The following is a 26028-nucleotide window of genomic DNA, read 5'->3' as shown; positions in this document are numbered from 1 at the left end:
CCAGTATGACTCAGCTGTTACTCAGTGTCACGTGTAATGAGCCGCACAGATCTCTCGCGTCATTAAAATTTTAGCCAGTAAGATAGAGATTCAATATGGGGTCACATACGTAGCAGGTGAAACTACAAGAAACAATGTCACAGTTTGACAGCTATGCGTCACCATTGTCGTCGCGCTATGCGTCGAAGGAGATGTCTAGCTTGTTCTCGCCGAGAACTCGATACTCAACATGGCGGAAGCTTTGGTTGAATTTGGCTATTGCTGAGAAGCAGCTCGGTCTTAGCGCCATCACAGAGGAGGCAATTGAGCAATTGCGTGCCCATGTTACTATTACCGACGGGGAAATCGACGCTGCTTCTGTTCAGGAAAAAATTGTCCGTCATGATGTTATGTCACACGTTCACGTCTACGGCGTTGCTGCTCCAGCTGCTGCTGGTATTATCCACCTGGGAGCTACGTCCTGCTTCGTTACCGACAACGCCGACTTGATCTTCCTCCGTGATGCTTGCGATCTTCTACTTACGAAGCTTGTCAATGTTATTGACCGATTGTCCTCGTTTGCCCTGGAATACAAGGATATGCCTGTCCTCGGCTGGACACACTTCCAGCCTGCGCAGTTGACGACTGTTGGCAAGCGTGCCACGCTTTGGATTCAGGAACTTCTCTGGGATTTGCGTAATATTCAGCGTGCAAGAGACGATATTGGACTGAGAGGTGTGAAGGGAACTACTGGCACTCAGGCTTCCTTCCTTGCTCTCTTTGACGGTGACCACGACAAGGTTTGTATTACAATCGATTTGCTTAATCACGCTAATGTGAAATACAGGTAGAGGAGCTCGACCAGCTTGTTGTTGAATTACTGGGGTTTAAGTACGCATATCCCGTCACCGGCCAGACTTATTCCCGAAAGATCGATATTGATGTTCTCGGCCCGCTGGCTTCGCTGGGTGCTACTGCACATAAGATGGCCACGGACTTGCGCCTATTGGCGAATCTCAAGGAAATTGAGGAACCTTTCGAGAGCACTCAGATCGGATCCAGCGCTATGGCGTACAAGCGTAATCCAATGCGATGTGAGCGTGTCTGCTCGCTTGCTCGTCACCTCACTGGCCTCTACCAGGACACCGTTCAGACCGCCTCTGTTCAGTGGTTCGAGCGTACGCTCGATGATAGTGCAATTCGACGTGTTTCTATTCCATCGGCATTTTTGACAGCCGATATTGTCCTGTCGACTCTTCTCAACATCACATCCGGTCTTGTGGTTTATCCTAAGGTTATCGAGAGACGTATCCACAGCGAGTTGCCATTCATGGCTACCGAGAACATTATCATGGCGATGGTGCAGAAAGGCCAAAGCCGACAAGAGTGCCACGAGAAGATCCGTGTCCTTTCTCACCAGGCCGCTCGTGTAGTGAAGGAAGAAGGTGGTGACAACGATCTTATTGAGCGTGTTAAGAACGACAGCTACTTTTCTCCCATTTGGGATGAACTCGATAAGTTGCTTGATCCGTCGACTTTTGTCGGCCGTGCTCCTCAGCAGACTGACAAGTTCGTCAACGTCACGGTTTCTGCCGCTCTTGCTCCTTTTAAGAAGTATTTGACATCGGAGAAAATTGAGCTGAGCGTCTAGGAATGTTGTAATAGACGATAGAACGGGCTATGTCGGTTTCCGGTATTGGATACTGCATGGAAAAGTTATTCGTGTTTGGTAGTAGTAATCACACTTTGGGTAGGCTACTGGATTCATAATTGGCGCGATTCGGCATATCATGTTGTGATTCGCATAACTATTTAACATGCTATATACATCAGTATGGCTTAAAATGACTAATCAGCCTGCTTCTAAGAAGCGAATTTTACGAAAAATGCAAATGCAACTCGCAACGCATTTCTCGACCATCTTACAACAAATTATGTAAACCGGTAAGAGACCAATACCAATAACCTGAACACCAAATATATTTTTAAAGTAAAGCAAGAACCCAGAAATCTTACAATCTCAGCTCAATTTACTGAACAACATCAGCTTATAATTTTCTTGCATTACTTGGTGACATTCCTGGCTGCGACAACAGCTCTTCTGCATCTCACGGCATCAGCAAGATCCTCAAGCATGGGTATAGTATCCTCCCACGCAACACAGGCGTCGGTGATACTGACACCGTACTTGAGCTTTTCTTTGCCTCCCTGAGCAGGAACGTCCTGTCGTCCAGGTCCAATATTGCTCTCAATCATAAGGCCCATAATGACTTCCTCGCCTTGGCGAATCTGGTCAGCAACGCACTTGGCGACCTTTGGCTGATTTCGGTAGTCCTTATTTGAATTTCCATGTGAGCAGTCGACCATCAACAAAGTCCCAGAAGGAAGCCTCGACTTCGCATTTTGAATGTTCTCGGCGTCGAAATTTGGACCTCGTCTACCTCCTCGGAGAATGACGAAGCAATGCTCGTTACCCTTCGTAGTGGTGATAGCAGCGAGACCCTGCTTTGTAACACCCATAAAATGATGCGGCTGAGAAGCAGCGCGAACCGCAGCAAGAGCAACGTCCAGCGAGCCGTCAGTGCCGTTCTTGAAGCCCACTGGGAAGGAGAGACCAGAGGCAAGTTCACGGTGTAGCTGAGACTCGGTGGTTCTGGCACCAATCGCACCAACCGACAAAAGGTCTGCAAGGAATTGCGGGCTAATGGTATCGAGCATCTCGGAGGCAATAGGAATACCCATGTCGGTGAGCTTGCAGAAGAGCTGTCGGCTGACACGGAGGCCCTTATTTATCTGGAAAGACTCGTCAATGTCAGGATCGTTAATCAGACCCTTCCAACCGACAGTTGTACGGGGCTTCTCGAGGTATGCCCGCATGACGATCAATAGATCGTCCTTAAGTCGGTCGGCGACTTGTCGCAGTTTATAAGCATAGTCGTAAGCGGCTTCCGGGTCATGGATCGAGCAAGGTCCAACAACAACCAGTAGTTTGTCGGACTTCTGGGTAAGAATCTTAATGGCATTCTTTCTTCCCTGAATGACAGTCTCAATCGATTGTTGCGACTACACCATACTATTAGCTCAAGCATAACTTTTGCGGTAGCAAACCAATCTAGATACCATACAGCAGGGAATTCGAGCTGAAGTAGCGCAGGGGGCACAAGAGGATCATATCCGGCGACTAAACACTTTGTGAGCATAGGGCATTCGAGAGAAAATTCAAGACCCTTACGTACTGCGAACGTCCTCAGGTTCGTCATTGAAACCGCTTATACTAGACGCTGCAGACCTCGTCTGTCTTAAACCTTCGGCATTGAACATCTGTAATATCCATATCAGCATTATTCGGACTTCTTAGGCTCTCAGTGCAAACTTAAGATTCAAAATAATCTGAAATTGTGCACATACTGGCATAGCCGCTGGCGGAGACATATTTGTAATTTTTGTAATGCGAATATACAGACTGAAAGCCCAGATCGATATTCTAAGACAAGAATTTGGCGGAAATTATGTCAGTGAATAGGAAAACGAAGAGAGTTGAGTACAAGAAAAAAGATATTGCGACCGATCGAAATGCTCTAAAATAGAGTGACTCGATGGGCCTTTAGCGTCAGTCACAGAGTGGCTCACTTCCCGTTGTTTTCTCACGTGCTACATGCCCTAACTGTTGCTTTGCGTGGCTCACAACCTTAACCCAATGACTCAGACTCGGCGGCCAGAGTGTATCCGCCGGCATATATCACTCTTTTTTTGAGTATTATATACAGTGGAGGACAAATGCAACTACTGCTTAGTTGTCGGTAAATGACTTTTCCCATCTCCATGTATTGGGGCTGACAAGCTTACATTCAATTCGCAAAATAACTCATCTTGCCTGTCTGGCTTACCCGTACTAAGTATTGTGGAGAAGGTGGGGGCCGGGTAAACCACATAGAATTTTCATTTCTGCTCGAATTGTATAACTAGAATTTTCATATCAGTAGTAACCGAGGTTCTGAAGTTCACACTGCGCCAGCAGCAAAACACCTAGGTTAGATAGCAAGGCTTCCCTCGCAGTGGTCTGCCGAGTTCTTATTACTCAGATGCCACCGTCTGTGGGTTCTTCGCGCACGACGGCGGCGTCCTCGACCGTCACTGAAACTTATCTTCACCACAAGCCGCCTCACAATCACCACCATCGCCATCATATATCACTTTCCTCTGGCCTACCTGCTTCTGCAACTGCAACTGTCGCTACTGTCTCTAGTGTACTAGCCTCCGGTAACGGTCATTTACTGGTAAATTCGTCCGCGAGAGCGTTTGTGCAAGTAAAGTTGCCACATGACCGCACAGAACTAGAGCTCGGTATGACCTGCGTTCCTCTCTTTCGGGCAATTTCGATCGTGACGCTGACTTCTACGTAGTTGACGTGTGGGCCACTCTTATTCCAGCACGAATAGCTACCTCTGTTATTTCGTATGATTCCCGCTAATTCGAACAGGGTGGTACACATTCTAATTCAAGTGTTCTAGGCACATCAAACAAGAGCTTCCTAATGACCCTCATTCATTACTGCACCTACGGCGTCTAGTAAAAGAGGTTGAGATTAATCACCAAGATTCAGCTCTGAAAACATCAGACCAGGTTCTGCTGCATTTACTGATATGTTCGATTGACGCCGTGCCGTCGGAAGGAGAAATAAGGCGCATGCTTCTCCCTATGGCGGAACTTCCAGCTGCAAATATCAATGACAGTAGACTATTTGTTCCAGTGATACGGAAAGCGCCTAAATATCCAGCACTTACGAAACAACAGTCAAAGGAATGGTCGGACGGCACTTGGCCAATTATGTGGCGAGGAAATCCACACGCCATGTGAGTGCTAGCAGAAAATTATAGGTCGCGTGCGCTGCTAACTTCTTAGCATTTCCGAATTGCCCCATGAGGACGAGGTATTGTACACGAAACATATAGAGAAATTACTTGAACTTACGGAGAAAGCTCATAACGAGGGTGAGGTATGATATGACTGCCTTTTGTAATTGTTTTCATATTTTATATGCTAACTCGTGCAGATGCCAATGGCGACCCTTATAGTCGATCCTGTAACGTACGAAATTGTCGCTTCAGCTGTCGACACTCGGAATTCTTCAAATAATCCATTAGCTCACAGTACAATGACCTGTATAGCTAAAGTTGCCGAAAAAGAGTTGAGGCGCCGCCAGAACGAGGCCGCGATCTTGGACGCAACAAAAGAGCTACCACCGCAGGCGTATCTCTGCCATAACTTGCAGCTTATCACAACACATGAGCCATGTGCTATGTGTAGTATGGCAATGGTGCATTCTCGTATATCGAGACTCGTGTATATTAAGGACATGACTGGGTCTGGCGGCATCGACCGTTCGAGTGGGGCCGGCTATGGTATTCACTGGAACAAACAATTGAACTGGCGTTTTGAGACTTGGAAATGGGAAGGGCAAAATATTTTACTGTACGATATTGACGAGGCTATCAATGCATAACAGATTGTATATATCAGCCTGTAGAAAAGTTTTGATAGTTCATCTAAAGTTATTAGATTCTAATTTGTATATTTTTCGTTGAAGCATTTCTGTTTTATCGGTGTTAGTTTTGTTGGGTTTGTATCTAAATGCACAATTAATATAAATAGTTGTAGCGAGATTTAGTGTAAGTAGAGTTGATTGTGTGTTGTGGAACTAGCTTGCTGGCCATGTTTTTGGGCCAATCGAGGAGTTGTCCTGACGCGTCAATCGCGCGCGATTCTTATACGCGCTGCGACGTGGAACACAGTCATCTTGCAAGCTATCTCCAATATTTCGCGACGACAATGTCTACCCAATCAAATAATGCGCGATCACAACAGACTTTAAGTAGATTTTTCTCTACTCCGTCAAAACCACGTCTGTCGCAAATCAGTAGGTCTGAGAATGCGCTAGCCAGTGGTGAGGCGAGCGACATCGTCAACGAGACTAACGGCAAAACTACCGTCGACAGATCATCAGTCAAATGCCAACCGCCGAAGACAAATCATTTTGGAAATGTCAATGGAAATGTGGCAAATAGACTCGCGTCGATCAAGATCGACCGATTAAAGAATTTTGTGAATATTCGTGCCACGAGTGGAAAGGTTCGGGATGCGGATGATGCAGCAGACGATGCTGAACCTGATAGCAAACGGCGAAAGATCGCTGGTAATGAAATCAGTGCTGAAATTCTAGAAGCTCGGAGGCGTGTTGCTATGATAGGTATTCGCAAAGGAAAGTCTGCCGTAGAAGACTCGGCAGCGGTAGATATTGAGGACAAGGCATCCACTGGAGAAGATGCCGACGAGCAAGAGAGTTCGCCTCTTTCAGACCTGCGAAGTCGATTTGGAGCCGAATCTGAAGCTCCTTTATCTGACGGTTATGTCTGTGGCAAAGGGAAAACTGAGATTGCAAAGCCGAAGAAATTGACAGCCATGGTGCAGCAGTACATTGATATTAAACGTCAACATATGGATGCCATTATTGCATTTGAGGTCGGCTATAAATTTTACTTTTACGGCGAGGATGCGAGGGTATGCTTGCAATATAACTAATTTATGAAGACTATGAATATTGACGACGAACACCAGATTGCTTCAAGGGAGTTAAATATTGTATTCATTCCTGGATGGATGACAATTGAGGAAGGTAGGGTTCAGTGAATGGTATAATCAATTCAGTGTCAATGTTGACATCTTGCAGCAACGTTCCCAAACAAAATATATGAAAAGTTTGCCTCTGCAATCGTCCCAATCGAACGAATTTATTTTCATACTAAGCGACTGACCGAAAAAGGCTACAAAGTGGGCATTGTCCGGCAAGTAGAAACTGCTGCGCTCAAGGCCGCTGGTAGTAACAGAAATACTGTTTTCAAGAGAGAGCTCGCGGAGGTCTACACTAAAGGCACAATTGTGGATGACTTCAGCAAAATGAGTGGCATGGTTGGCGCAAGCCAGACGAGTGGATTCATATTCTCTATGTGCGAGGAACTGTCCGGCAAGAACCAAAATGCTACAATTGGAATGATAGCTTTGTCGCCGTCAACAGGGCAAGTCATTTTTGAAGAATTCGAGGACGGGTTCTTGCGCGGGGACCTGGAGACTCGACTGCTTCACATCCAGCCATGCGAAATAGTCCTCATTGGAGACGTAACGAAGGAATCGGAGAAAGTTTTGAAGACAGTCGTATCTCACCACAATACTTCTTCGGATATTATTAGAACTGAGCGAATCAAGAAACCGACAGTTGAGAATGCTCGTGACCATCTGACTCAATACTACCGAAATAAAATGCAAGCCTCACAAACGGACGATGCGGACAAGAAGATTGGAGGTAAGACGCATTAATTTATTCTAGTGCAATATACTGATAACCTCTTACAGAGGTTCTTGAGTATACCCAATCGTTGTCTTCTTCAGTGATAGTCTGCCTCTCTGCCATGATCGAGTTTCTGAAAGAATACAGGCTGGATGGAATCTTTGAACTGCCGCGCTGTTTCGAAGATTTCAAGTCTAGGTCTCATATGATTCTCAACGGCGACACGCTTTCCAGCCTTGAGATCTACCGAAATCAGACAGATTTCACTGAAAAAGGAAGCCTATTTTGGGCATTGGATCAGACTCGCACTCGCTTTGGTCAACGATTACTTCGAAAATGGGTCGGAAATCCCCTGATTGATCGGGAAGAGCTTGAGTTAAGAGCTGCCGCCGTGGAGGAAATCAAGGAAAGTAGATCTGACAGATGGTCGACGCTAGTTTCACTTTTGGCCAAATTACCGGACCTAGAGAATGGTTTGATTCGAATACACTACGGACGGGTGCGTAAATGCGTATCAACAATGATTCAATTGGCTTTTTTTCTGATCCATTTTAGTGTACGCGATCCGAGTTATATACCGTACTGCGAGCGTTCGATCAGGTATGCAGTGCATTTCCAACGATGGTTACCGAGCGACCATGGAGGTCTGAGATAATCAATGAATGCTTTGCATTGCTTCCCAAAATGTCCTTCGAGATCTCTAAGTTTTTAAGTGAGTTTGATCACACCGCCGCACAAAGCAACGACAAATATCATTTTTTCAAAGACGAGGACGAGTACCGAGACATTCAAGATGAGAAATTAGTAAGTCGGACGTGCGAAAATGCCACTTGTCTATGAGAAGTAATGCTCACGATTTAGGGTATCATAGCAGTAGAGAACGAGCTTGACACTTTCATTGTCGAGGCTCGGAAGCTATTAAAAAAGTCTTACATTAAATATTCGTCGTGGTCCGGCAATGATGTGCGTGCCATTGATAAGAGCTATGGAAGGAAAATGCTGACCTTTGTTAGTACTTAATTGAGCTCCGGAACCAGGAGCTCCGCACTGTTCCAAAGAATTGGGTTAAAGTGAGCGGGTGAGTAAATCATATGCTACATTTGACGGACACGGATATTGACTGGTAGCGAGTACTAAAAACGTTTCGCGCTTTCATGCACCTGAAGTTGTCAGCCTTCTCAGAGAACGAGACCAGCGACGAGAGGCTCTCGCGATTGCCTGCGACCAATCCTACAAGCGGTTTCTGGTCAAGATATCCGAATGTTATCAAGACCTTCGTAATACCGTGCAGGCACTAGCCAAACTCGACTGTCTGCTCTCACTCGTCGCCGTTTCGAAAATGCCTGCATATGTTAAGCCTACCTTTGTGGACGAGCCGTGCATTAAGGTTGAAGGCGGGCGGCACCCTATGGTTGAGCAGCTATTACTGACATCGTTTGTTCCTAATGATATTGATATTTCATCGGGCGGCACGCATGCCATGATCATCACTGGTCCTAATATGGGTACGTGCGACATGCTTGAATACTCAAAGATATATCTGTACTGACGTTGTGAGCTGTTTTAGGCGGAAAAAGCTCGTTTGTCCGACAAACTGCGTTAATTGCAATCATGGGCCAGATCGGGTGCTACGTGCCGGCTCAGTCAGCGACGTTAGGTCTATTGGATGCGGTCTACACTCGGTATGCCAAAATTCCATCGACATTGACTGCCATGTTACTGACATGACTAAGTATGGGAGCCTACGATAATATGATGGCGGGTGAATCGACATTTATGGTTGAACTTCACGAATGCAGCGACATTATGAGGTCAGCTACTCCCCGGTCGCTGGTCCTTTTAGATGAAGTTGGCCGAGGGTATACGATCAAAATACTTCCAATTGACCGGCAAACACTAACTGGCTCGCAGAACTGGACCGATTGATGGCCTCGCTATTGCACACTCTGTACTCTCGCACTTCATAACGGACGTCAAAGCCCTCACACTATTCATCACGCACTACCCTATGCTCTGCTCTTTCGCGGACCAGTATCCGAAACATGTCGCGAATTATTACATGGGCTATATGGAGCGACAGACAGAGGATGGGGAGACGGATATTGCTTTTTTGTATCTGGCTGTCCCTGGAATTGCGCATCGGTCGTATGGGTGAGAGAGACATCTGTGACTAAATTTTTGTTACTTCAGTACTAATGAATTGTGCAGCTTGAACGTCGCTCGATTGGCAGATCTTCCGAAATCTATTATCACCTGCGCGGCGGAGAAATCTGCAGAGTTAGAAGAGTCGCTGAGTTTCACGCAGCGGTTAAATTGGTACGCAATGTTGAGTATGAGGTCAGATCGAATTTGCAGACTAACCTGTGGAACAATAGGGCATTGCGCGCGCGACGTGAGATTACGAACGAGAATCCCAACGTCCACGAACTGCTTAATCTAGAGAGTTATCTCTGAGTTTCGAGATACGCATTGTTTTCGATTGGTAATACGAATGATTTATATCTTTTGGGAAGTTACTGTCCGTAATATCATGCGCCAGGGCCATTCATCCACTGATAACCTCAATATTTGCATGCATAAAGCTAAAATATGATACAAATTTATATATCACTAATCGTAAACCTATAATTACAAAAAACTCCTCATGTTCCTAATAAACTCGATTTCTACAGTTATGACGTCAATATCCGCATCTACAGATATGAACGTAATTGGGGCTGCGTCCCAGCCGATAATTCTCATCATGGCGTCTCTATCGTTGACTAATAAGCTTGTGTTCAGATATTTGAAGAACGCGAGCACTATGGCTATGAGCAAGGCTTCGAAAGAGGACGGCGACGTAGAGGCATTTGGACCGATTGTTCGGTGCGATGACGTCGGTGAAGGAAAATCGATGAGCATTTCAAGGAAGAGAATGTCCCATAGACGTGGCACGAAGTCCATAGGGAGATGCAATGTGAAAAGAGGTACAATTAGTGCGTCTAGATAACTCTCGCAGTGGATACCGAGGACAGAGACGAAATGATGGCGGAAAGATGGAAGATGCGTAGCAAAGGCTTTGTCAAATGCATGGTAAAATTTAGATAGCTTAAATCAGTCAGATATGGTACAGATCTTACAGCTAGAAAATACCCACCTTGTTCTTGTCGTTCTTGTAAAAGGATAGTAGGGATTGATGTGCAATTATATTCGCCAAAGCGGAAAACGTATCCGGTGGTGACAAGTTTAGTAGTAGCGCACCAGCGATGGTCTGATACAAGATATTAGCTCAAGTTTCCAGCCTCTACCGAATTATACTTACACTCATGCCATGAGTGTATTCTACATTTCCTTTATTATACACTGCGTACGCACGTAGAATATTTACCAGGGATTCATGCAATGGTCCATTTCTCTGGTAAAGCTTAGTTTCAGGATAAATACTGTTCACGTTCTCAAGTATCTGTTGGTGAATAGAACTATCTTTTATTTCCACTCGATCTTTGGCACTGGTCAGTACATCAAACTGTATAGCCGTGATATCGAGTTCGTTCCCAATTAATAGTTTCCAAACACGCTCACGATCTTTCGGAGGAATGCCACTTCTCCAGATTATCTCTCGAGTTCGAGTTTCTGAAATTTTGACTGGAAGTTGTTGCATGACCTGAATACTCCAGTAGGTAATATCGTCGTTCTGTCTCTTGTAGAATTCTTTGATTTGTTGTTGGAGCCGTTCCTTTTTCTTTCTCTCTGGTTGACTAGTAAGTATAATGCACCTGCGACAGCATTCAAAGCGCTCTGTTTACCTTGCTCTTGTGATTTCTGCATCATCTTTCGAAATTCTGTGAGGTGTTTCTCTTCTTCATGTTTTGTCTTCCTCGGTAAATGTGACGGTCTAGTCAGAGAAGTGGGTGCCATATCCTCCTTATCTACACTGAAGTTCTCTTTCGGCGGCTTTAACTTCTCGACAATGTTAATATTCAATTCAACAGCTTTTTGCGTGCTTGTCCTTGCGGCCATTTGTTTCTTCATTGATTTTCTCATTGCATCTCGATAATCCTCTAAAGCAACAGTGAGATCCTTAGCTTCCCCCGACAAATTGTCCATTGCTTTTACCCAGCCGTTTGATTGCTTCAAACGGTCGTGTTCTGACCAAGGCACGCTTTTAGACTGCATTCCTTCTGGCGACCCTGCTTGTTGTCCATCAATATCAGACGTTCGTCGCGTTCGGTCCAGCTGTCTGTCGCTCAAAACACAGGCAGTGTTCTGAAGACTGCCAATCTTCACTTCGGGCGTGAGAGGCACGTTCCAAAATATGACATTATTAGGGACATCGACGTCATCACCAGAGTTAGCGGACTCGAGATCAACTTCTTCTGAGAAGAGCCGTGATGATGATGGTCGTCGTTCTTGTGGTCGTCGGAGTGGAAGCTCTTGCTCTTGTTCGGCATCGGAGTCAGTACGATACACAGGTGTGGAAGCCGGTGAGGATCTCCCGTCGAGTCCAAGACAGGTAGGTGACATGCTTCGGGAAGATACGGACGAAACACGACGAGGTAGCGTCGACAAGTTGGAAACTGAGGGATGCCGTGAATTAGTTCGCGATTGCGTGAGTGCTTGAGAGAGTGGTGTATGCAAATTCGTGACACTTCCACTAGGTGAAGAGTTTCCATAGATTGAATATCTTCCGGAGTTTGGTATTGGCGGCAGATTCTTCATTTGGTCCCCGGGTGCTAGTGGAGGCAAGGTGGTCTGTCTGCTGCGTTCTGAAATTAGATCACGCCCATGATGAATTCCATGCCCTGCCGGTACTGCATATGGCGCAGTGGGAGAGAATCCTAAGCCTGCATTGACGAATCTTAGGGCCTTTACCGGCGTGTCAGCGTCATCGAGCGAGATGATTTCGAAATCGCCGGCTGTAGATGGTCGTGCCGATCCTTGCGGAAGCCTCGGCGATATTGGTGTCCGAATTGACATTCAAATTCGAACTGATCAGCCGCGATAAGCTAGTTAGTAATATATCCGTATTCGGTCATCAACTCTTAATTTTTACTTGCACGACCCACACGTGCTATTGCCAGGATATTAGCGAAACTGAAGAAACAACACGCGGGTCGTAGAACCGGCCTGACATATATCTGCGTTTCTTGCGGACCTGCTTTCGGCTGTGCGGCTTTGGTTTTCAGACGAGACACTAAAGACGTCAGTGGCTCTCCCAGAAAGAGCCCTCAGAGTAATCATACAACTATATTTACGATTTGTTCAACCAACCGCACATTAACGCCTTCTATATACAAACAACAATAACTACTGACAGATTAATCCATCCCAAACCTTCTATGCAGACCGGGTTATGAAAGTTATAACAGAATAATAAAACTTTTGGTTACATTTTTGGTGCCAAAGCACTCCAAACCAACAGATCTCTTTCTTTTGATTGTTTTAATAATTTCGACTCTGTCCCGCTCGAGTCTTGGCATTTTGAGCGAAGTGAATCAATATTTCTCATACCATCGCCTTCTACAGACTGAGGTTCTTTGATCTGCAATCCATGCTTTGCAGCGCGGGCAGACATCATCGTGTCAAGCGATGAGAGGACAGATTCCATATGCTCACATGCAAGTTTGGTCTTCTCTATTTGAGCAGTCTTCCTTTCCAGTTGTTCCTCCATCATGATGATCAGCGATTCACGTGCCTGATGGGGTCTGTATTCATTCAGGAGATGATGCATATTAATTAGTATTATCCTAATATCTTCTACCCGGTCAGGAAACTAGATCAGACCAAAAGTAAGTGTACATGAACAGATTGGTTCGACAAATTCAAATGTTAGATAGACTGACCTGCTCCGGAGAAATACCCATCACACCTACAAGTTCGAGGTATTTAATCAGCAAGCTCCTAGTCAGTTGTTTGAGCTCGGAAACTCGGTAGGACGGGTCAGCACCGGTCTCATCTGAGCTCGCATTGGAGAATAGCTCTGGAATGCCTAGCTCCTTGAGTGTTGGCAGAATGTCCTTAGTCTATCCGCCTTAAATTAGAGATCATTGTGGACGAAACCAAAGCGGATCAACTTACACTCCATCTGTTGCCGAGGCTGCGATACGTAGCCGGTGGATCATCCGGACCAGCACCGGCATCCGGAGGCGGCGGAGGTGATAAGCAAGCGAGATCTTGTGGAAGTGGCTCACCGGACGCGAAGGCTTTTGCCAGCGCTATTGTGGCCTCATTGGTGTAGGCCCTGTAGAATGCAGGCGGAGGGGGGAATGCTGACGACAGAGCCGCAGACTGATCATCCATCGTGAGGCGCAGATTGCGATTGATTGTAATACAATAACAAGGTCACGACGAGGGCAACAAAGATAAAATTGTAAATATGACAGCGAAAAATGACGATGAAAGGAGCGGCGCAGTTTAACAAAACGTGGTGATCACGCAAGGATTGGATAGGTCGAAGCTACGAATGCGCACCGGCTAGCCGGTTATCTTGTGGGGATTTTTTGCAGGACACGCGACTAGCAAAACACACTGCTGTTGGCTACTTCTTTTGTGGGCGTTGAGTGCACGATGAACTACAACGGCTGGGAGGCGCGCACGTGCCTTACACTGGCCAATCACGCTGCCCAACCAGGCACCGTGCAGGCGAGGAATGTGCGGCAGGGCGCATCTGCACCGCTAATCCTGCACTTGCGCTGCATCTCTCACGCAATCGTAGTTCCCCTTCTAACCGCAACAAGTGTCCTGATGATTGTCCACAGGTCGGACATCGTGCTTTATATTTTCCTATTGCGACCGCTATATTCAAATCCCCACTCCACACACAACACACTCGACCACCGCTCACCAACACTCACCCATAGCGAGCCATGGCTTTTTTCAGAAAGACTGCTGACGGTCTGGAGCGATGGGCGCCCGTCATGCACAAGTACTACATCATTGACTGGGTCTTCATAGTGTGCCTACTTGGCGGTTTCTTAATCCTCACCGAAATGACGCCCTTCCGGTCCATGTTTACTCTCGATGACCCTTCGATTCAGCATCCCTACGCTACCAACGAGCGTGTCACCTCTATTAATGGTGTTGTATGTATATTCTCGCTCTAGCAGCTAAGTGTTGGTTCGTTATGCTGATAGTAATCTGTAGATCTTCTGTACTGTTATCAGTGTTGGCATTATTGTTCTCTTCGTTCCGTTCCTCCACCGCAACCGCAACTGGGGACACGTCTTGAATGTGTCTCTTCTTTCGCTGGCGCTTTCGCTTATCTTAACTGAGTTTGTCACAGAGATGCTCAAAAATTTCATCGGTCGAATTCGCCCCGATTTCATTGCCCGATGTCTTCCTGCTCCTGGCACTCCTCTACACGAGCTCGTCGGCATCGAGGTTTGTACCAACCCGAGGTTTCAGGTCATCAGTGACGGTTTCCGTTCTGCGCCTTCTGGACACTCCTCCAACGCTTTTGCCGGATTGGGCTGGCTTTCTGCTTGGGTCGCTGGACAGCTTAAAATCTTCCAGCGAGGTACTGAGCTTTTCCGAACTATGCTCGCCCTCTTGCCCCTTTTTGGCGCTTTCATCATTGCTTTGTCCCGTATTGAGGATTATCGTCACCACATGACTGATATTATTTTTGGTGGTCTCCTTGGAGTTCTCATTGCCTGGTATTCGTATCGCAAGTTCTTCCCTCACCTGGGTAAGGCCAACTGCAACATGCCTTTCCCTCCCCCAGAGTTCAATGACAAGACTATGGTCGAGAGTGATTACTATGACTCCCTTGACGAGATGGAGTCTGGTACACAAAAGGCCTACTCTGATTAGATGCGGCGTATGTGTTTAACTGTACGCACATATTTAATGAGACAATGATACATCTACATCATGCTATTTGTAGTTTGGTCTGTGGAGATCAGACAATGTGTTAATGACAATTTGATATGAGTGATATGCTTCTGCGTTTAATGATGTTGATGAGGTAATTGTTTTTGGTCTATGGTAGTTGCTAGATGCCCAAAGCGCTGAAAATAGATGGATACACAGGATTTGGGTTCATTGTTTTGATACTGTCACGTTTCGGGTTCGTTTGACATAAATATTGCATATTTGCGCGTTGCAGGGGAGATACATATATATAACTCGTTGTTCAAGTCGGTAAAGTTTCAATCTAGTAATGGCATTCATGAGCCAACAATTATTGTAATTGCACTTTGATTCCGATTGCAAATTTCCCGTTGAGAATGGTTAACATTCTGTCAGACCCAAAAGTATGGACTGTAGTGTGATTATGCAATTTCGTTCTGTAAGCTGGTAGGTACATACTACATACATGAATATTTACATGAGAGTCCTCTCTAATCATCAATTTCTCCAATAGATCACTCAATTTAACTTAAGTGCTTATCTTGACATTCGTCCCTTCAAACTTCTCTGGATCTATGTATAGTCTCGTAACATACGGGTTATAGGGGTCATCCTGGAAAAGACCATAGCTCTGCTGTTTGTGACTGTCGACCGCGTAGTATACTAAAATTTCCTTCATGGTGAGAGCGCGTGTGAAGACTAGATCCGGGATCGGTCGTCCGGTTAACTGGCTTATGCGCTTGACAATCTATTCATATACTCTTAGTAAATAATTCTGAAAATACAGGAAAAAAAAGAAAGGGAAACCAACCTGGAATCGAACATTTATATCCCGCAGAGAAAACTTGTTGATATCGCAGTTCAGTGATGGTGGTGGCTCGTAGGTCTCAACTACCTTGGCGAAAGGATCTTCTTCTGATGCTATCACATTGTTTTCGAGCTCAATGGCAGGACTAGTTGGCCAGTCAATCTTGATAAGGCCAAGTTGATCCGCCACAACGAGCTTAGCAATTTTCAGCACCTGCTTTTTCTCGTGCACAGGTGTCTTTGCTTTCCATATGTCAATCTTGAAACCATTCATCTTGGTCTTCCATGACTTCGTGGCCCTCTTAAATCCAATTTCGTATATGCCACCGTCGGTCAGTCCACTCGCATCGAGATTTTGGACATGCTTCGGAATGATTGGTTTTATTTTTGACACCCGATAATCGAAATCCTCCAACTTCAATGGCCGATACTCATCTCGTATATCTTCCTGTCCATTCGTTGATTCTGCCTTATTTTCCTCTTTCGCTGCACCTAACTCTTCTATTTCCTCTGCACTTAGCTCGACGTCCTTCTTGATCTGATTCTTTCCCAGCATGAAGTCGTACCAAGCAGACGAGTTCAGTGACGAATGCAAACCACGTACACTACCTCCATAACTCCATGACTGAGACGGCCCAATTATCCTGGTCCCCTGTACCAAACCCGCCAACTCCGTGCTGGCTTCCCGCGCACTGCCATGTCGAGAGGTCCGACTGCGTTTATCTACAGAATCATGCCGCCGGAGCGACTCAGTATGAATGGCTCGTCTCTCGCAAATTCCTGTCACCGGACCTGCTCTTCCACCATTCACAAGGCTGCCACCATTCGTCCACATCGACCCCTTTAGACAATTCGCGCTTGACGGTGCTGACGAGAGAAAGGTCGGCAAGAGCTTTAACCGCTGTATTCGCCCCGCAATCATCCTCGAACGAGTTGTCGTTGCAGCCACCATACTTCGTTTCGTGACAAAAGAACGCCAGCAAATGCTAAGCGAACGAGCTAATGTGGCGAATGCCCTGGGAAATATGTGTGGTCAATTGCGGACCGTCGTGGAACTGCTTATTGTAACTTGCTGGTCCTCCCACGTATGCATAGAAAACAAATTTTTTGCGAGCCTCTTCGGCTCCGAGCGCAATCTTGTAGGTCGGGATTTTTATATGCGTATCTGCAACACGTTGAATAAATAAAGACTTCAAACCTCTAAACATACAACGTTTACGCATTAAGCGCGACGCGGACGGCTAGGTTGGGACTTTTGGTGGTGTGCTCTTCGGTTCTTGTACCGAGGCATCAGTTAGCATGAATAAACTACTCTCGATATATTTCACTATTTCGCCCTGGTCCTAATTTGCAAGAAATACACCAAGATGATTACCCGACCACGGCCAAACCTACGAAGGAATGTGTTCCACAGACCGTGGTACATGCAAGCTGTCGATGTGGCCCATCGATTGACGGTCTTGTCGCTCGTGGCTGGAACAGGTCCGTTACTGACTGATTTGTTATATTTCTGCGATCGATGGAATTCTAATTATTTTAGTATATTATACTGCATTTACCCTCCGTATGTTGTATCTCAATCGGAAATATAGAATGCAGTACTCGATTGAAGAGCGAGAGGAAATGGTGCGCTACTTTGCATAACCTCTGCTTTACTCTAGATCTAATTCGTTTCAGGCGCGGAAGCGAGCTGACGCGGAAGCATCGGTAGCAGCGGTAACAGCACCAAAGGAAAGCATGAATTAAATGAAACACAATATTTGTATGATAGTAAATATACGGGGATGGGATAGGCATGATTTAGCTACATAATATTGGGAGAGAGTCTCTGGAAAGGAAGTTGGTATATTGTAACTCCGCCAATTATTGCATACGTCAATTTGTACATACCTCCTCGAATACATAATATATTGCACTACCGGTCGGTAATTGTAGTGCATGTTCTGTGCAGAATATAACACCAGCGATTCGACTTAACCCTTGCCCTAGCGGTGGATATTCAGATTCAGAGCGAGCCATAATTTAGTTCTTTAACTTTGAAATAATACTTATATGCGTGCGATTTATCAAAAATTGCTGTAAATGTGGCGCTTAGTACAAATCGTTCCCGCAATGTCCATGAATCATCGGTACCTGAAGGGGCCGAAGTCCGGGCTACCCCCATCTTAAATTGTGACGTACCAAATTGATCGGCACGAACTGGATCAAGCAAGCAACACAAGCTCAACAAGGGTCTACCCCACTCAGACCGCTTTATCGTCGTTCTATTCTTCATACATAGGTGCTATATCATTCTTGATGTGAAGACGACTGTGTTTGCGATTTGGCTCAAGACAAAGCATGGCCAATTGTTGTTCGTTGTTCACTCACCGGCTGCTGATTACGTCCTCGAAGTCGCCGATCCAACATGGACACGCTGTTGCTCGAACATTACGCCACTTTAGAGAGTTCTCGACAAGAATGAAGTTATCGGTGAATGGTCGAGAGCAGGCGACTAGATCCGGCTGTCGAACTCAGGATCACGTCGCTAGGGTCTTTTTGTCAAAGAACTCTCAGGCCCGTCGTCCGAATATCAGTCGCAAGTTACTATTGTCTCTTCTAATTCTGCCATTTTTGGGCGATGTCAAATGCGAGGACTACTTTCCGTCACTAGATCAAGTGAGCGAGAACTCGAGCGACTACGAGACGAGAGAAGATTACCTTCTCAGAGCATCGGACGACTTGCAAGTTCAATCAAAGACTATCACAGACAACTCTTTTTTAAATCGGATATACTTAGTCGTTGACAGTATATATGAATCGATGGCAACATGGTTTCGATTTTTGCATTTGGTCATTATTTTTGTGCCGGTGATTGCGGGATCACCTATGATATTGTTTGGTCACAAAATTAGTACTTCAGAGAACGAGACTACGGGCGCATTGTGGTGGTACCAATTGTTAATTAAAAGTATGGAGAGGGCTGGCCCGACGTTTATAAAGGTGTGTCTCACTGCTTGATCCGTACTAAAGAATTGTCAAGCTAATATGCATTAGTTGGGTCAGTGGGCTGCTACTCGTACCGATATATTTCCCAAGATGATGTGTGTCGAGATGTCCAAGTTGCACTCCAGTGTCAAGCAGCACTCATTGACTTATACGAAAAGGGCAGTTGTAAAGGCTTTCAATGGCGAGCGATTTGAGAATATTTTTGAGGAATTTATAGAACGGCCACTGGGAATTGGAGCTATAGCTCAGGTGGGTTTATGTGCTTCAGCGACTGGTCTCATAGAGCTAATGATTAGGTGTATCGAGCGAAATTATCTCCAAATATATTACAAAGCGTTCCGCTGAAGGATCGTGACAACGCATGGGTGGCTGTCAAAGTACTGCATCCGAGCGTGGAAAGCCGTGTGCACCGTGATCTGCAGATTATGACCTTCTTTGCCACCGTATTGAATTGGATCCCAACGATCGAGTGGCTGTCATTACCAGACGAGGTTGAAAAATTCGGTGAAATGATGCGACAGCAATTGGATCTGCGAATCGAGTCTATGAATTTGGCAATCTTCCGACAAAACTTCACACATCGGGATGGCATTCACTTTCCGGTGTCATACTCTGCTTTGCTCCCTAATATGAACTCAAAGAGAGTATTGATCGAAGAATATGTTCCGGCAATACCAATGGATAAACTACTGCAGCTGCCTCCTGAAGGTCGCGTACAAATGGAGCAGGAAATCGCGGATATGGGGCTTAATGCCTTCCTTAACATGCTTATCATCGACAACTTTGTACATGCAGATTTGCACCCGGGAAACATCATGGTTCGGTTCGTCAAAGTCCGCAAACTTCGTGAGAAACTGATGCAACAAGACCGCAAACTGAGCGGTCTTTGGAGCCGAGACACGTCGTATGATGTGGATGCTACAAACAACATCACAGATGAACTCCGATCTCTCAACGATCCGGAAGAGTTTAGAAAAGAATTAGTGCGGCTGGATGAGAATGGATATAGACCACAGGTTGTGTTTTTAGATGCAGGATTGGTTACGGAGTTAAATGCAGTAAATCGTCGGAATTTCTTGGATCTTTTTACGGCATTGGCGACATTTGATGGATATCGAGCTGGCGAGCTCATGTGTGAACGGTCACGTACTCCTGCGACCGTCATTAACGCCGAGGTGTTTGCGCTAAAGATGCAAAGATTGCTGTTATCGATAAAATCCAAGACCTTTGCTCTCGGAAATATAAAGATTTCCGATGTTTTAAACGAGGTGTTGACAATGGTTAGAACACATCATGTGCGCATGGAAGGTGACTTTGTGAACGTTGTAATTTCCGTTCTGTTGCTTGAAGGTATTGGTCGACAACTCGATCCGAACCTGGATATCTTCAGCAGGTACGTGTTGATCTTTTTGGAATTATGCTAAATATCATATTAAGCTAGACATCTTTTAGTGCGTTGCCAATATTACGTCGGCTCGGCGCTCAGAGCAGTCCGCAGATTTTGAAGGACCACTCGTTACAGCCAATGCTGAAAGTTTGGGTCGCATTGGAAGCCAGACAGTTCGTTACTGGCTCGGCGCAAGATGTGAGTTTCGCTCTGGTCCTTGGTTAATACGGTGGACACTAATGGATATTAGATTAAACGCTTGATCCGATACGATCTCCTGTGTCCAAACATATAAAGACTAAAGACTATAAACTATGTCTACACTCTATATTATAAATATCCAAATACAAATACAAAAAATTTCATCAAAATTACCGTAAACAGTATTGTTCATCACCAAATCTATGTACAAATGCATATATCTATACACCCCCGGTAAACCTTGCTCACTTCATCACTGTTTCGTCCTGAACTTCAATCATGTAGACAATGGATCGCAAAACATTCGCCAGAATAGATTTACGTTCCTCATCAAGGTCTGCATTGCCAACTTCTCCATGACTCATGTCATTAAAGGTTCTCTGCAAAATCTGATATCTTGGTTAGTCTCATATCAATAAGCGAAATAGCGCGGGACACTAAAACTTACAGTATTAAGGGATCTTCTTAACTCCAATACAAGCTCGGCATTAACACCTGGCGAAATCAAAAATGGCATCCAGTTGTCAACAATCATTTCGGCTCGATCCATCTCCACGGACTTCGAGAACAACAAAAGTGGCAGGTTTGTAAGCCGGTTGACATCCTTCAAAGAAACTTGCCGATTATTTGCTTCGCGTCTGACCTTATCCCCATACCCAAACAGCGTACCGTACTTGACAACATGCTCAGGCTTGATTTGGCCCTTATACCTATCTCCTGTTACAGTTTCAGGGAAGTTGAGTGAGGATGGATGCATGATCGCGTTGTTATCATGCTCAGTTTGGAGAGATCGTGGTGAGACTGATACAGCGACATTCGGATAATTGCCAATGAATATAAGCGCTTTGATTAATGGAACATTTAATGCAAGCGAATTAGTTTCCGGATGCCCATACTCAGATTCAAATCGCTCCTTTCGAGAGACCTTGGGAATAATATTTCTTGCGACAAGAATATCCTCAATCTGCTCAGCAGCGTTGCATACAGATGAAAGCGTTCCAAAATGGAGGTAGTTTGTACGGGCGTACTCATAAGCAGCGCTCGTGCCTTGCAAGTCTTTGACGCGACGCCATTCACGAAACGCATTCAACGCACAAACCGGATCGCTGAACGTTCCGTCACCGTACGCTCGTCTGCGTCGATCAGCCTTGTGTTGCTCCTCAAGTGGGCTCACGAAGATACTGCGACTAGTCGACATTGCCGCAATGATGAGAATGGGATCGAAGCACCGGAAAGCAATTGAGAGTAATAGCATTCGACCGAGAGAGGGCGCAACAGGACTACAACACGTTAATCGTCATTCGGCAACAACCAGATGCTAGTGAGAAGACTTACATTGACGAAAGAAGCTTGCCTGTGGGAGTTAGTTCGCCATCATCAGTCAAGGCACCGATATGCATTAATGAGTCAACAGCGCTCTCAATGGCCCATGCCGAAGGCGGTTGAATTGTAGCCTCCAAGAACCCCTGTATCGAGTCCCTAATTCCTAGCGCCTTTGTCTCCAAACATATCTGCTGTAGGTCGGACCTTAGAATTTCTGGTGTAGCAGTAATGCTCATGCGAGCAAGGCGATTCTTGGAGAACATTCCGTAGTAAGTACCATTCTGGACACGACCCGCACGACCGCTTCGCTGCTTGACATTCGCTCTACTGATCCAATCGATCATCAGTGTTGTGATTCGTTGAGCCTGCACAAACCTCTTCTCGCGCTCTTTACCGCAATCGATGACATAACGCAGCTCAGGAATAGTGACCGATGTCTCGGCAATATTTGTCGACAAGATAACTTTTCGGCATCCCTGTGGAACTTTCTCAAAAACTTTCCTCTGAGCGTCGACAAGCACGGAATGCAGGAGGTAAACACGGAATTGCGATGGGTCGGCCAATTCCGGGAACTCATGCTTCTTGTCTTTTAATAGGTTATCCACGGTCACAATATCGGAGATACCGGGAAGGAAAACAAGAATCGAACCGTCATCTTTCGCTTCTTTGAGCAGCTTCATGAGCAATCGAGCAATAAGAGCATGAGGAACAAAACTCTCATCTTCCCTCGTATCGATTGATATACCGCTATCCGAAAACAGTCCAGTGGTTTTCCAATCCACAAGAGATCCATTCTTCTCGTCATCGCTAAAATCCAGCTCTGCCTTTGGCTGCGTCTCGGGAAGCGATACGAGACCAACCTCTGTAGCAACGAACTTATCCAACTTGTTGTCACCAGACCTGTAACCTGGTTTAATATCCAACTCTTCTAGAATATCTTCCAGGTAGCGTTCTTCGACGGGGAACGTTCTTCCTGGAATGCTGATCGATGGACATCCCCACTTCTTAAAGTAGCTCGTAAATAACGACGTATCGACTGTGGCGCTCATAAGCACAATCTTCGGCAAAACTTTATCTGGATTGGTATGCTTTTCCTCAAGCATGCGTTTGAGCAACACCAACAAGAAGTCGATCATAGTACTTCTTTCGTGAACCTCGTCGAGAATAATATGGCTAATTCCCTCAAAAACACTGTCCATGTTTTCCTGCAGTGCACGTAGCAAAACTCCAGTGGTTACAAAATTGATACTACCGTCCATCCGGGGAGCGCGTGAATCAAATCGCACCTGGTACCCAACATGTCTTCCAACAGTTTCCAGTCTCTCAGCAGCGACACGCTCAGCGACGGACACAGCCGCAATTCGTCGCGGCTGGGTGACAATAATGTTGCACTCAGCTCCTCTGCCTTCTTCAGTCATCTTGTCGAGCACAATCTGTGGCACTTGCGTGGATTTGCCACTACCTGTGGCACCGATAACCACGGCAATATCATTATCCTCAATCAACTTCAGCACTTCCGCATGATGAATATTGATTGGCAAGTCTTTCCTAATGTTTCTCATATGCTCACTCTCTAGAGAGGTCCGATACTGTTCAAGTGCTGACAATAGTTGCTCGTTGTAAGATTTCGGATCTACGTGAGCCATGCCCTTCCGCTTGAACGGTTCAGCATATTGCCTGTTTTCTTTCTCGATCTGGTCGGAAACAGACTCCTCTGGTGGATACAATCTGATGAGTCGCCGCATATCTTTAGCAGTAGTTCTCATAACGTTAAGCAACCCATAATCGAACTTGCAAAATATGGGATTGATCCTCTTTAGAATAATACCATGGCCCCTGCGTAACTCTGACATGAATCTGTCCCAAATCTCAGGGTTTCGCTTCTTGATAATAAAGGCAGAGACGAGACATGCGCCAATTCGGGCAGAGGGCACGTCATGCATACCACGAATTTGGCCGATCATCTCACCACCAATGGAGATTTTGCAACCGCAGAATTTGCCTTCCCTTGTTGGCTTCATATCAATCGTTTCTCCCTGTTCACTAGCGACATATTTAATAAATTGCTCGGCGTTAGCCGGACTCAACTCTGCGAGGTCATTGATTATAAGCTTGCGTGCGGTGTCCTGCTCCTCGAGGTATTTCTCAAATCTCGCTTTGAAAATAACGCACGCCACGACCTCTGCCAGCTTCGGGGTTGGTCTAGTCGCGACTACATGTATGCCCGTCTCCGGCCAGTCAATTGTAACTCTGAAGCCGTTATTTTTAAGTGCCGTATTGGCGAACTTGGGTAACGAGCCGTAGCGCAGAGCGACGGCAAGGACATGCAGCTTAGCGTCAGGGTCTTCTTGCACAACTTTCTTCGGAATTAAGGACCCATAATTGTCCCAATTGAAATGCTTTTGAAACGGTAAGAAATCTTCGATGGCCATGTCTGGATGTTCGTGAACACGAATAAAAGCTGTAGTATAGGCTGTTCGTGTCGATTCACGCTACAGTCATTAATAATCGCCTATCGCAGATAGCATCAATCTATCAACATACCATTGACCCTGAAATCACCGAAACTTCGACCGGAGACTCTGCAATAGACTGTGGCAGTGTTATGGTCAATTTGAACTCAGACTTGTTCCTGTTCAGCGTTCGCTTGCTCGCCTTATGTGGTAGAGCTATCAACTTCCGAAAGGCATCCTCCGCGTCGGAATAATTGACATCGACCCGGAATGGGAATTTAGCATTCTTCAGTATCGGTACTATCTCATCTTCATAACGGTTCTGTACTCGCTTTACACTATCGCCAGACAGTAAGAAATTTTGTAACGATAAATCGTTCCTCTCTTGGATATGGAACAGGGCGTTCAGGTATGCAAGCTGCACCGAGTTTTTCTAATGACATTAATAATAGATAATATATCGGAAGTAACAGTCATCAACGCGTACCTTGCTGGGCCCGATGCCACTTATTTCAACGGTCTCAACATGACCCGAAACTGGTAATTTCATTTCCAGCTTGGTCTCAAATAAACCACCATTAAGATTGCTGTTGAATTGTTTGTGCGGGATCTTAATAAGATTCTGAAACAACGTACTAGGGCTTGATCTAGCATCTACTTCTTTCAGCATTGGCAAAATTTCTCTGTTGTAACGTTCCATGGCCAACCGCAAGGGTTGCTCTGCGTCAGGGCCAAAGTGTGCAATATTTTGGCTCTTGCCGTTTCTGCTCTTGCTCTTTTTGCGGCCGTCCTTGGAGTTCCTCGATGGCAACAGAGCATCAGGACTGCTGTTAATAGAGAGATCAACCTCAGGCTTCAGCAAATGTCGCGAACTATGCAATGATCTGATGTTCTGGAGACTACGCGTCGGTCGAAAACTTTCATTCCATGCCTGATGGCATCTTTCCCCTTTGTTCGATAGAGTAAACCGCTGAGCATTTGATATCAGCTTTCCGCTAGCAGGACTGCGAAATGTCCACACAATCTATTAAACTGTCAGAGAGCTCTTATTGCACGTAGAATAATTGTTTCAGGAAGGTGGGTTTGCATCGATATTAATAATTGTCAAGATACACGTACCAGCCGATTCATGTTCACTTGCGAACCGATTCTCTGTCGAAATACGAAGACACCACTACCAAAAACTGAAAAGCGCCTCGAAAAAAAAAAGGACACCGTGCAACAGAGTTGCGATTGGCGGACTATACTGGAACTTAATCGTTACCAGATTGACGCTGTTGGCTGGCAGTTATTTTTTATGTTGGCCGAAAATAATTAGTAAAATTCCCAAAAATTTTCCCCTAGTTCTTCCCGTTGGGAGAAAAGCAGGTATTTTACTGGGGCGCTGAAGACACAATTTCGGCCGGGTAGGTGATCGAGCAAGATCCCTAACCACAGAATACACAAAAACAAATTCCGTTGTGAGATACACGAATTTATGCATACTATCGGCGCAGATACTGTTTTGTGCAACAGTCATGTTGGGCAAGAAAGGTTCGAGTTAGTTTAAAATGTATGGTAGCATCGGAGAGTTGCATTCATTCATTTGTTATGGCCCCACCTAATCAAAATCAGTCGTTGTGGGTTAGGAATATTTATTTTTTTTTACCCGGTTCGCCATTACAAAATTTTTGAGTAGTCTCGCTATCGCCTAACTGAAGTTCACCACTTTTCTGGAG

At 45.6% G+C, this 26028-nt stretch overlaps 11 protein-coding genes across 11 annotated transcripts; 6 read left to right on the top strand and 5 right to left on the bottom strand.

The window, feature by feature from the left end:
- The first annotated feature begins 83 nt into the window (after positions 1-83).
- On the top strand, positions 84-1951 carry V1513DRAFT_461701 (L-Aspartase-like protein). Its single transcript, XM_066899903.1, has 2 exons — positions 84-779; positions 827-1951. Exons 1-2 carry the CDS (start codon positions 135-137, stop codon positions 1628-1630), a joined length of 1449 nt encoding a protein of 482 aa, XP_066756743.1. The 5' UTR covers positions 84-134; the 3' UTR covers positions 1631-1951.
- On the bottom strand, positions 1751-3556 carry V1513DRAFT_435761 (uncharacterized protein). Its single transcript, XM_066896679.1, has 3 exons — positions 3388-3556; positions 3105-3300; positions 1751-3042 (listed from the first exon to the last, which is right to left on the bottom strand). The coding sequence occupies exons 2-3, from the start codon at positions 3237-3239 to the stop codon at positions 2044-2046; spliced, it is 1134 nt and encodes a 377-aa protein (XP_066756742.1). The 5' UTR covers positions 3240-3300; positions 3388-3556; the 3' UTR covers positions 1751-2043.
- A 132-nt stretch (positions 3557-3688) lies between these two features.
- Positions 3689-5642, top strand: V1513DRAFT_435758 (cytidine deaminase-like protein). Its single transcript, XM_066896678.1, has 6 exons — positions 3689-3900; positions 3960-4323; positions 4383-4434; positions 4491-4832; positions 4882-4975; positions 5033-5642. The coding sequence occupies exons 2-6, from the start codon at positions 4062-4064 to the stop codon at positions 5480-5482; spliced, it is 1200 nt and encodes a 399-aa protein (XP_066756741.1). The 5' UTR covers positions 3689-3900; positions 3960-4061; the 3' UTR covers positions 5483-5642.
- A 577-nt stretch (positions 5643-6219) lies between these two features.
- Positions 6220-9761, top strand: V1513DRAFT_372548 (muts domain V-domain-containing protein; the record flags this gene model as incomplete). Its single annotated transcript, XM_066894779.1, has 12 exons — positions 6220-6537; positions 6595-6652; positions 6707-7336; positions 7387-7820; positions 7877-8125; positions 8183-8284; positions 8335-8399; positions 8453-8826; positions 8889-9003; positions 9055-9180; positions 9233-9472; positions 9530-9761. The coding sequence occupies 12 exons, from the start codon at positions 6220-6222 to the stop codon at positions 9759-9761; spliced, it is 2943 nt and encodes a 980-aa protein (XP_066756740.1).
- An 83-nt stretch (positions 9762-9844) lies between these two features.
- On the bottom strand, positions 9845-12277 carry V1513DRAFT_482311 (rab-GTPase-TBC domain-containing protein; the record flags this gene model as incomplete). The annotated part of the gene is made up of 4 exons (XM_066900387.1): positions 9845-10408; positions 10458-10571; positions 10623-11050; positions 11077-12277. 4 exons carry the CDS (start codon positions 12275-12277, stop codon positions 9950-9952), a joined length of 2202 nt encoding a protein of 733 aa, XP_066756739.1. The 3' UTR covers positions 9845-9949.
- A 409-nt stretch (positions 12278-12686) lies between these two features.
- Positions 12687-13600, bottom strand: V1513DRAFT_372579 (MED7 protein-domain-containing protein; the record flags this gene model as incomplete). The annotated part of the gene is made up of 3 exons (XM_066894781.1): positions 12687-13073; positions 13144-13323; positions 13379-13600. The coding sequence occupies 3 exons, from the start codon at positions 13598-13600 to the stop codon at positions 12687-12689; spliced, it is 789 nt and encodes a 262-aa protein (XP_066756738.1).
- Positions 13601-14289: 689 nt separating this feature from the next.
- V1513DRAFT_456111 (phosphatidic acid phosphatase type 2/haloperoxidase) lies at positions 14290-15112 on the top strand (the record flags this gene model as incomplete). Its single annotated transcript, XM_066899550.1, has 2 exons — positions 14290-14382; positions 14444-15112. The coding sequence occupies 2 exons, from the start codon at positions 14290-14292 to the stop codon at positions 15110-15112; spliced, it is 762 nt and encodes a 253-aa protein (XP_066756737.1).
- A 307-nt stretch (positions 15113-15419) lies between these two features.
- V1513DRAFT_435742 (uncharacterized protein) lies at positions 15420-17126 on the bottom strand. Its single transcript, XM_066896677.1, has 2 exons — positions 15963-17126; positions 15420-15899 (listed from the first exon to the last, which is right to left on the bottom strand). Exons 1-2 carry the CDS (start codon positions 16908-16910, stop codon positions 15681-15683), a joined length of 1167 nt encoding a protein of 388 aa, XP_066756736.1. The 5' UTR covers positions 16911-17126; the 3' UTR covers positions 15420-15680.
- Positions 17127-17178: 52 nt separating this feature from the next.
- On the top strand, positions 17179-17879 carry V1513DRAFT_435740 (uncharacterized protein; the record flags this gene model as incomplete). Its single annotated transcript, XM_066896676.1, has 3 exons — positions 17179-17440; positions 17499-17584; positions 17636-17879. Coding segments are annotated over exons 1-3 (265 nt in total), but the record flags the coding sequence as incomplete, so codon positions are not given.
- A 100-nt stretch (positions 17880-17979) lies between these two features.
- V1513DRAFT_408220 (ABC1 family-domain-containing protein) lies at positions 17980-20747 on the top strand. Its single transcript, XM_066895671.1, has 5 exons — positions 17980-18940; positions 18995-19195; positions 19243-20339; positions 20399-20531; positions 20584-20747. The coding sequence occupies exons 1-5, from the start codon at positions 18299-18301 to the stop codon at positions 20626-20628; spliced, it is 2118 nt and encodes a 705-aa protein (XP_066756734.1). The 5' UTR covers positions 17980-18298; the 3' UTR covers positions 20629-20747.
- Positions 20640-25609, bottom strand: V1513DRAFT_435731 (P-loop containing nucleoside triphosphate hydrolase protein). The gene is made up of 6 exons (XM_066896675.1): positions 25430-25609; positions 24798-25334; positions 24402-24743; positions 21870-24349; positions 20983-21814; positions 20640-20923 (listed from the first exon to the last, which is right to left on the bottom strand). Exons 1-6 carry the CDS (start codon positions 25439-25441, stop codon positions 20780-20782), a joined length of 4347 nt encoding a protein of 1448 aa, XP_066756733.1. The 5' UTR covers positions 25442-25609; the 3' UTR covers positions 20640-20779.
- Positions 25610-26028: the final 419 nt, after the last annotated feature.

The sequence above is a fragment of the Lipomyces chichibuensis genome, assembly GCF_038497645.1.
Source record: "Lipomyces chichibuensis strain CBS 12929 unplaced genomic scaffold V1513scaffold_1, whole genome shotgun sequence".
Lineage (NCBI taxonomy): Eukaryota > Fungi > Ascomycota > Lipomycetes > Lipomycetales > Lipomycetaceae > Lipomyces > Lipomyces chichibuensis.
Note: the sequence above shows the minus strand (reverse complement) of the source record. Positions and strands in the feature narration are given on the sequence as shown.